Source organism: Glycine soja, chromosome 10 (assembly GCF_004193775.1).
Source record: "Glycine soja cultivar W05 chromosome 10, ASM419377v2, whole genome shotgun sequence".
Lineage (NCBI taxonomy): Eukaryota > Viridiplantae > Streptophyta > Magnoliopsida > Fabales > Fabaceae > Glycine > Glycine soja.
Genome location: NC_041011.1, coordinates 38,488,411 through 38,498,151, shown reverse-complemented (window position 1 = coordinate 38,498,151; position 9,741 = coordinate 38,488,411). Strand labels below are relative to the sequence as shown.

Here is a 9,741-nt window from a genome sequence, read left to right as displayed (position 1 = left end):
TCAGTATGTCTAAAAAAAAGGAAAGAGTAACCCTACATGGCTATAAAGGTTTAACAAATTTCAGCAAAATTAACAGAAACTCGATAGTGATTGTTACATAAATCAAACTGATGCACTCATATATCAGCTTTATTAATAATGCCAACATATTCTAGCAACAATTTTGGAAAAAACTTGTTTATGATGCTTGGAAAGCATCGCTACGGTTATTCTGTTACGTTTGTTATTAACTTCTAGAACCCCATTTTGATTACTGCCCTTCTTGCAAGAAGCCCTTTCAGTTGACATTTAAATTAGATAAGAAAATACATTTTCCTTTCAGCTTATTGATTAGTTACAAAAAGAAATTTTCAAAGCAGTGTGTGTAGGCCTACTTTATATATGCAACATCAACAAACTAAGCTAAGAAACTGCCCTTTTTTCCTTCTCTCTTTATCTCCCAAAAAAAAAACCAATTAAAGAATATCTTAGGGTACTTAAAATACAATTCAGCACATATTTCTGCATTAGTCTCTTTTTATGTTTCAATGCTTAATGACATAAGCATTGCTTTCTTCGTCCCATATTTCTCCATTTGGCAACCACTTTGTGTGCTTTCAAATATAGAACCCTGCTCCCCCTCCGTGTCACAAGGCAAGAATTGCAGGGCAACAATATGCATCATTGCCAATAGTATATCTCTGCTTAAACTTCAGCAAGAGATACTACATTTTGGCTTCACCTTCTCTTTGCTAACTGGAATGTCCTCTTCAAGAAATGATTTGCAGCTCTGTCATTTCTACTGCACAGCACCCTCAGTATTGTGTTTGGATCTGACCTATTCCACCTTCCCGTGGTAGGTGGCATAGGCAATTTGAGGCCATTACCCATGACTCCAATCCCACTTGTTTCACATGTGGCAATGCTGAAATCTTCCACCAACTGTTCAGTGTATTGCCCCATCAATGCAATGACACCTTCTACCACCGCAGCCTCTCTCTCAACCAAATTCTCTGCTATTAGTCCCTCCCCACACGTGCAGAAAACGCGATTCAAGCTCTCGAAGTCCTCTTGGATCATCACATGATCAGACCTGTTAAACACCCTTGAGCTTCCACCTGCAAGCAAAACCATGAGGAATGCATCAAAGGATGCCTTCATCACTTCCTTCATTGCAAGTGCTTGAGCTCTATCTGCCACAAGTGTAGTCATCAGCGTGATGTTTTGCTTGAGGATCCTCAGCGCTGGCCTAATGCGAGAGTTGGCTACGTCACCAACATAGAGGCTGCCATAGAAGACTGAATTGGAGTCAAGGAATATGAGACGGTATGCTGCAACTTCTGAGACATGTTGACATGCTGCTGGGATGGAGGAATTGACTATTTCAAGATAGGGACCGCTATGTTTGCGGCTTGAAGAAGGGACTACACCAGGGGTGTGGGAGAGTGATTTTTCAAGGGTGTTGATGTTAGAGAGGAGATAGTGTAAGGTGTTGAGACGAACATAGAGGCGCTGGGTGCCACGGCTAGTTGATGGCCTAGGATTATGACCTTCATGGATGTGTTCTAGCTCTGAGATATTAGCACCACAAGGGCTAGCTTTCTTCCACAACTTGATCAACTTTGAGTCACGGTTGCATCTTGTCAACGGGGGAAGTGAAGGAATATAGCTCTGCTTTGTACCTGAAACAGAACAGAGTTGTAACCATTTTTTATTGGTAAATTTCAATTCTTGCATCAATGAAGTGACTCTTGATCAAAAGCTAAAAAGCACTAAATTTATAATAAAGTTCCTGTTGAAGTCTCTGCTCAAGTTGTGTTAATGTTATCTTAAAACTTTTGATTGGTTGTGTCTATAAGTAGTGAGTACTGTAGTCTTGCAAGAATTGCTCAATTCCATGTGCAAGCACATGATCCCACTTGCACTAGTGTAATAGTTTTGTTGTGTTTTATTTATTCTCTAGAGAAAACAACTTTGATTTTTTATGTACTAGCTAGCACAATACTTACCACATGCTGCAACGAACATCATGTAGTCCTGGAAGAGACTTTCCAATCCATCAGCAAGTTCTTGAACTATATCTTCAGTTTTTCCTACGGGAATTTGAAAGAATTCTTCCACAGTTGTCTTAGCCAATTGCACTAACTCTGCGGCTGATGGCGCATATTGCTCTGATTTGGACTTTGGATTCCATGTCTGCAGTGAAAGAGAGAGGAAATTAAAAACTCATACCCATTTTTATCTAAAGTTACAAATCAGTGCTGTAAACAAATGTTCTTAATTGTGTCTTTCCTTTTAATCTTTGATGGAAAGAGGACAATTGAGCCAAGACTTACTTCAGTTTCTTTTGCTCTTTGCAAACACTCTTTTCCATTGCTCAATGCCTCATTTATCCATTTTCTCATGAGATTCAATATGATTGAATCAACTTCATAAGGAACCATCTCTCTCATAACTGTTTTGTCATTATCCTCACCCTCACCACAGTCCTCCTCAACCACCATTTGGAGCAAAACCTTTTCTACCTTTTCAGCCCTATGCAACACCTCAACTGTCTCATGAGTGAGTGAGGTCACGTCACCTAAATATTGCCTCAGCACATGCCCATAGCAGCTGTGCAACATCAATGCTGCAACTGCACCTGGTGCTGGATGCCATTTCTTTAGCATTGGAGTAAAATTCTCTCTTTCCTTCATTGCCAACTCTTCTGTCTCCTGAGCTAATTGAAGCAGAAATTCACTGAATTCTCCCTTTATTTCCAATTCACCAGCCTTGGCATTCGCTGCCTCAATTACCTGCATTCATGAAAAAGAAGAAAAAAAAACACATTATGACTAAATATATACACAAACACTATACTTTAACATATACTAAGGACTGAAGAGAGGATTTAGGTTTAAAAAAAAACCTTTTCAAATGCATTTTTTATGGTAGATCGAATATAATAGTCAATCCTATACCCAGATGAGTCCACTATAGTTATATCTCGCTTCTCAACCCCTTCCCCACCATCAGATATTACGAGATCTTCACCTAGAATCATTGTGACAGACAACACCACAGGAAGAACATTTTCAATTTGGCCAATATTCCCTCTCTGGAAATGCTCATGATAATCAATGAGTCTCTTCTCAGCCCAACGCTGAATTGAACTCAGCACTGATGTCAAGAGCTTCACATAGAACGATTCCCTTTCCCGCTTTGCATCAATAGCCACCTCACTCAACATGGCCTGTGTGGCACATAGAAGATCAGGTTCTATTTGCCCAGTTGCCACATACTGTTGAAACAACACCCAAGTAAAGCACACATTGTGAATAGGCCTAGTGATCCCCAATATGGACCATGTCTTCTTCATCAGCTCAAGAAGCTCATCAACCTCATCAAGGACTAATGTGTCATCCCTATTGTCGAAAATGGCTTGAAGAAGAGAAGAGTAGAGGTGAATGTTCAAAGGGAATCCATCAGCCCAGTGGCAAACATCAGTGGGGGTACTGTTGGAACTTCTCCATGCCAAGGAAACCACCGAGTTGGAAAGGGTTCTCAAGGTGTCGGAGTTTTTGCTGGTGTCTATAATCTTGGACTCGCCACTGCGTATGATGTCGCGAAGGCGCATGGCAAAGGTGGTGGCTTTGTCTAGAGGGATTGAAGGGTGTGTGAGGAGCCCTACTTCAAGAACTCTGAGCTGCCTCTTTTGCCACATGTGGTACTCATTGGAATCGCTGAATTCTGAAGGTTTTACATGCCTTAGAAGTTCTAAGGGGAGAATGATAGTTTCTGCTCTTCTTCCTGCCTGCAATGTTGCATGCATTTTGAAATAGTTGAAGTTAGCAAACTCTATCCAACAAAAAGTTCAGATGTGACAACAATTTCATTGTTCCTTGAACCACAAGTAAATAATGTAGTGCAATCTTTTGTTGTAAAGTAGGGTTTTGAATGATGAAAAAAGTTGCATGTTTTATTTATTATTACTACTAGCTATGTCTCCGTTTTGTTCCTTGAACCACAAGTAAAAAGTGTAGTGCAATCTTTTGTTGTAAAGTAAGGTTTTGAATGATGAATATTTTCAAGCAGATCAACACTAGAGCAAGTTTCAAACTAGTAATATTTTTTAATTAATTTGTTTCAGTTTCAAATTATTAGTCCTGGTTATCAAGTCAATGGAATGAAAAGAATTGAATCTAAAATGTGCAAAAGGGAAGCTTCACTACTAGAAAATTGACTATTAATATCACCCTGTTAACATCAGTTATGACGAAAACCGATGTTAAAAAAATATGCGGTGACAATTTTGTAAATAAGATGTCATCATTAACATTGGTTTTTTAAAAATCAATGTTAAGAGGGGGATATTGGGGATATCAACATCGGTTTGTTAAAAACCAATGTTGATATCCCCCTTTTAACATCGGTTTTTAAAAAGTCGATGTTGTCTTTGCTTAGATAACATCGATTTTTTTAAAAAAACCGATATTGGATTTCTTTTTATAAAAGAAGGGTTCTAGCGTCCAAATCCTTTTTGTCACATTCAGTTCTCGCATTCTCACTCTCTTTCTCCTCATGGTGATGCAACTCCCATTCTTACTCTCGCTCTCTCACTGTGACTCAACTCCTCGCGGCGCGACGTGCCCACCGTGTCGTGTTCTCACTCTGTAACTCTCATTCTTGCTCTCACTCATAGCTCTACAAACTCCGGTTGTTGTTCTCGGTCACAAAATTTTAGTCTCTTATACATGGTTGTTTCTATGTTTGGTTTGGTAAGCGAGAAGCTAGGTGTGGTTCCTTCTATAAATTCTTGTTTCCGTGTTTAGGTTTGGGTTCTTCTATAAATGCGTGTTGCTTCTTGTTAATGTGTGTATTACCAACATGAAAATGCTTATTAATGGGACTTTGTGCTGGTGTGAGAATTTTGCTATAGCCTTAGGCCCCCAATTTTTTTTTTTCAAAATAGGAATATCATTCTTGGTTTTCAAAAATGGGTATATGCACTGCTATGCCTTTCAACTCCATGGCATGTACTTGACCAAACTCATATGTCTTGGTTTATTACTAGTAGGTAGGCAAGCATATTTATTTTTAATAGTAACTTTAGTATTGCAAATGGAGTTCAAAAACAATGAATGAAGATCAATAGAACTGGAAGGAAATAAATAAGACAATGATGAAGATTAACAAACAAAACCAAAGGAAATGTTCAACACAGTTCATATTATGGATCAAGTTAGAAATTTTAAGACTATTTTCAGATAAACATAACATGATATAACACATTTGCTTATATTAGTTTACTTGTTAAATGTAGCCTTATTGTGAAGTCAATAGGTCATTTGCTGTAAGATGGAAGGATGAACTAGAGCATATTTGGCATCTGCTAGGCAATAATGACAACATGCACTTTGTTACATACAACCAAGATCTGGTGAGCCCAACTCTACTAGCTAGATGGACAAAAGTCAAAGATTTCTATAGACTCACTGGAAATTATCAAGTGACCATGACCCATTTTGGACAAACTGTTTTCTTCCTCACCATCTTCAAAAACAGTTCTGAACCAAAAGTTTATCCTAAATGACACTCCTTGTACCACCAAATTCCTAACTCAGACAAAGTCCCATGTTGAGTGAGTACAAAGTAATTTGCAACAGTTTGGTGAGTACCATGTACTCATTTATGAAAGCAGTAGGATTCAGGATGTACCGAGTATCATATACATATCTTATATGAATTTAATGTTAATTTAAGGATGTGCCGAGTACCATGTACTCATTTATGAAAGCGGTAGGGTTCACCCATCTGAACTTGGAAGGAATTACAGAGTGTAGGATTGTTTATAATCATTGGAGAAAGACTGCAAAAAATGGAAATTGATGGAGAACTTTTGGACAATCACAAAATTTGCAAGCTAGTATATTTGAGTTCCCAGATGCAACTTCTAACTTTATTTTATTTTGGATTTGTTTGTAATTAAAGTACATTATATTATACTATTATTGATCTATAAATTTTTGTTTATAAGTCTTGGTGGTATATTTTGTGGAAATCGGAACATCCTGAACACATTTGTGGGAAATTTTTGTTCATAAGTCTTGATGGTATATTTTGCTTATAAATTTAGCTTATTTTATGAGTTTTATACAACTTTTAACGACAAGTTGTCATATGAGTAATTATAGGTTGGTAATTAAAAAAATAGATATGATATTAAAAAAATTTCAAAAAACAACATCGATTTTTAGAAAAATTGATGTTGTCAACGAAAAACAACTATGATTTTTTTGAAAAACTGATGTTGATGAGAAGAAAATAACATTGATTTTTGTAAAAGCCGATGTTTTTTTTCGAAAAACAACATCATTTTTTAAACAAATGATGTTAACCTTTATACTTTAAAGTTGATAGTTTCAACATCGGTTAATAACCGACATTAAAAAAAGTCCTTAATAACTAATATAAAAAACATATTTTCTAGTAGTGCAACAAAATCAATTGGACATGCAATCTTCTTCCTTTTACCCCTGCTAATGAAATGAAAAGAAAAAACATTACATATAATCTTCTTCCTTTTTGCCCTGCTTCGAGGAAAATAATCAAAATGAACTTGAAGTCATCCAACATATAAAAACTCATGAATGTCACAATACATCATACATATAGGAGTTAAACACCATTAAACGTGCATTGAGGTTTTAACATTAATATAGATCTACCTAAAAGTTAAATGGTATATTTTTTATATTGTTTTCAATATATTTAAAAAGTGTAATTCAGTTTTACAAATCTAGTTATTTATTTGATTTGAACTTCTGAGTATTAATTTGTTTAATTATCTCACACATATTGATCAGTTATGCGTATATATTACAGGTCAATGACAATAATGAACCCGAAAATACAATAGCACACATCACAAAAATCATAATAATGAGGTTATTAAGAAAACTGATGATTTGAAGTTCTCGAAGATGTATGTACCTTCTCGGGAAAAGAAAGAAATAGGAAAGAATGTGACAATGGTACGATGGAAATGAAAAAGAAAAACAGAAAGAGTGTAACGTGAGTAATGTAAAATATCAGGATTAGAAAAACAAATCAAACCATATAATTTACGGAATATCTGTGATGAAACTGAATTTACTCAAGGTTTTTTTTTTTAAAAACAAAAAAACGTTGAGATATCCGTAAAAGTATGTATTTGTTGATTTGTTTTTTTTTTTTTTATTTAAAAAAACAAATCAACAAATACATACTTTTACGATATCTCAACACAAGTCAATCTATTCCTCGTGAAACAACCTGATCTAAATGGATTTTAGATCCCCAATTAATTGATATATCTCACCTTCTTCGATCTATATGTTTAACTTCCAAAGTCATCAATTAATTTTAACTAAAAATCATAACAAAAACAGTTTAAGAACAAATAACTACTCAATTAACCACATATCATGTGCATGCAGTGTACATACTTGGCCAACGAGGGTCCTCATGATGGTTTTCCTCAGAAGGTTATCGCTGTGCTCAGTCACTCTCATCTGCTGTCTCATGATCTCTGCAGAAGTCATCGGCCGTCGTGGCCTCAACGGTGACCCGGACTGATGAAAAGGACTACTTCCGCCGACCGGCGACGACGGTCCACCGCTGCCACCCGACACCATTCTCCTTGATGGTGACCTCTTCAACATCTTCAGCCCTAGAGCCTGCTTCACCTTACTTGTCGGCGACATCACCACATTGCTTGACTTCATGTCGTTATTCCACGACGAGAACGAGTGCGCTTGCCGGCCTCCAAATCCGGGGGATGAGCGGCAAGCGGTGAAAAATATTTCATAAGCACATTCCCTAACATCATCCTGACTCAGCCTCTCGAGTTTGTCAAAAGGCAAGATCAGATCACTAGTCTCGTCCTTGCTGGTAAACTCGAAGAGGCGCGGTTCAGAATGATAATGGTGACAACGGTAGTGGTAGTAGTTGTAATTGTAATCTTTCCGATGCGCGGAGGAAGGTAAGGGGCCGGAATAGGATTCCCGGCGGGTTTGCTGACCCATAAGGAGAAGATGTATGGTGGGTCAGAAACCAAAACGGTGAATGGTGGCGGCGACCAGCGCAATGACTATATATATATATATTTTGTTAAAAATGGGTGGGGATGGAAAGGGAGTGGTTTATTTTTGTCTTAAAAGAGGGAATAAGAGAGAGGGCGCATGGATTATAAGGGATGGTGTTCGTTTATGTTAAGTTAATGACAGCACTTTTCTGCATGGATGGTGCATGAGAGAGAAAGAGACGAGTGATTGTGGGTTTGCCCATGTTGTCATTAGCGAAGAATACGAGAAACAAACAAAAGGTGGTCCACTTGCCAAAATAGAAGACTCGTAATGCATTTGAATGCATTTTTCTCGGAAGCATTTTCTTTGTTCTTTTATGTATTTTTTTTTGTTTGTTTTAAGAATCAATGTCCTAAATCACGGAATACAAATTATAAAAAATAAAATTAATGGATTCAATTATATAAATATAAATAAAATAAAATATAAAAATATAAAATTTTATTTATAAATTTAATGAATTTTAAAAAATAAGAAAATACAAGTATCACACTCTCATAGTCAGGTAGGTCCAGTGGTTTTTAAGCATAGTATTTGACCAAAATGGGTCATTTTTGAAAAGTAAATACCACTTTGGGTTTGATCTTCAAAGTATTTATGGGGATGATTCAAGTTATCTAGGATTTTGGTGATACCAATCAACCTCTCTTCACCTAGGTTGCACCACTCAGTATAGTGTCAACAATTCAGCTGACCGAGTGATTTGACGGTGTTATCCTAATGACTTCACCTAATCAATATGCTTCTCAAAGACAATACAGTCTTCTACGTGTGAGAATTGATGATTCTTAGAAAATTGCTTTTTTTTTTTTATCTTGTAAGTTCTGTTATATTTATTTTCTTTATATATTTTTTAATGTTTCAGTTATTTATTTTTTGCAGTTGTTTAATTTTTTCCATCGTTACAAAATAAAATGTGTGATGTTATTTTATTTTTTATTATTTGGTTCATAAGTGATTAGTTTTTTTTCCTAAGTTTAGTTAAAAATTATAGGAAAAATGTGATTGCTATTTGTTATTTTGTAGGAATAAACTATAGTTCTAGAAATCAATTTATAGAAAAATTAAATTTGTTGAAAAAATTAATAGAAAATTATTGTTGTCATTTTTGAATTTGTAGAAAAAAACAGTTTTATTTAATAATTTAATATGAAATAGTATAATCGAAGTCTCTAATAGAAATTTATTGTTATCATTTTTAGATTTGTAGAAAAAATGTTTTATTTAATAATTTAATAGAAAATAAAATAGTTGAATAATAGTTTTCCTATCTTGTCATGTTTTTCTTCCCTATATTATTTCCCAAGAATCATCAATTTGTGGAAGAATGTATTAAATGTCTTGGAGAAACTGATTAGGTGAAGCCAGTCAGGTGACCTTATCAAATTACTTAGTCACTTGAACTAATGACACTTGACTTGAATCACCCACTATGATAAATCCTCTACAGATCAATCTAAAATGGTATTTACTCTTCAAAAATAACAAATTTTGGTCAAATACCTGATAAGCAAGTAGTAGTAATTAGCTAACATAATGAAATCAAACGATGAGTTTTTTCACCTTGTTTCTGATTTGTGTTATGTGCTGTAATTACCTTCTGTTTTAGTTTTATAGAGAGGCGTTGTAATTAGTTTGAGATAATAGTTGGCGGCAC

At 35.6% G+C, this 9,741-nt stretch overlaps 1 protein-coding gene across 1 annotated transcript; it reads right to left on the bottom strand.

Annotated features, from left to right (window-relative positions):
• Nucleotides 1-398: 398 nt before the first annotated feature.
• LOC114370732 (protein unc-13 homolog) lies at nt 399-8,159 on the bottom strand. The gene is made up of 5 exons (XM_028328125.1): nt 7,446-8,159; nt 2,888-3,772; nt 2,316-2,774; nt 1,989-2,175; nt 399-1,661 (listed from the first exon to the last, which is right to left on the bottom strand). The coding sequence occupies exons 1-5, from the start codon at nt 8,022-8,024 to the stop codon at nt 718-720; spliced, it is 3,054 nt and encodes a 1,017-aa protein (XP_028183926.1). The 5' UTR covers nt 8,025-8,159; the 3' UTR covers nt 399-717.
• Nucleotides 8,160-9,741: the final 1,582 nt, after the last annotated feature.

Coding starts and splice junctions, on each gene's coding strand:
- LOC114370732 (XM_028328125.1), bottom strand. CDS start 8,024: ATGGGTCAGCAAACCCGCCGGGAATCCTATTCCGGCCCCTTACCTTCC. Junction 2,775..2,887: donor TAAAAAATGCATTTGAAAAG/GTTTTTTTTTAA, acceptor TCATGAATGCAG/GTAATTGAGGCAGCGAATGC. Junction 2,176..2,315: donor AAAGAGCAAAAGAAACTGAA/GTAAGTCTTGGC, acceptor CTTTCACTGCAG/ACATGGAATCCAAAGTCCAA.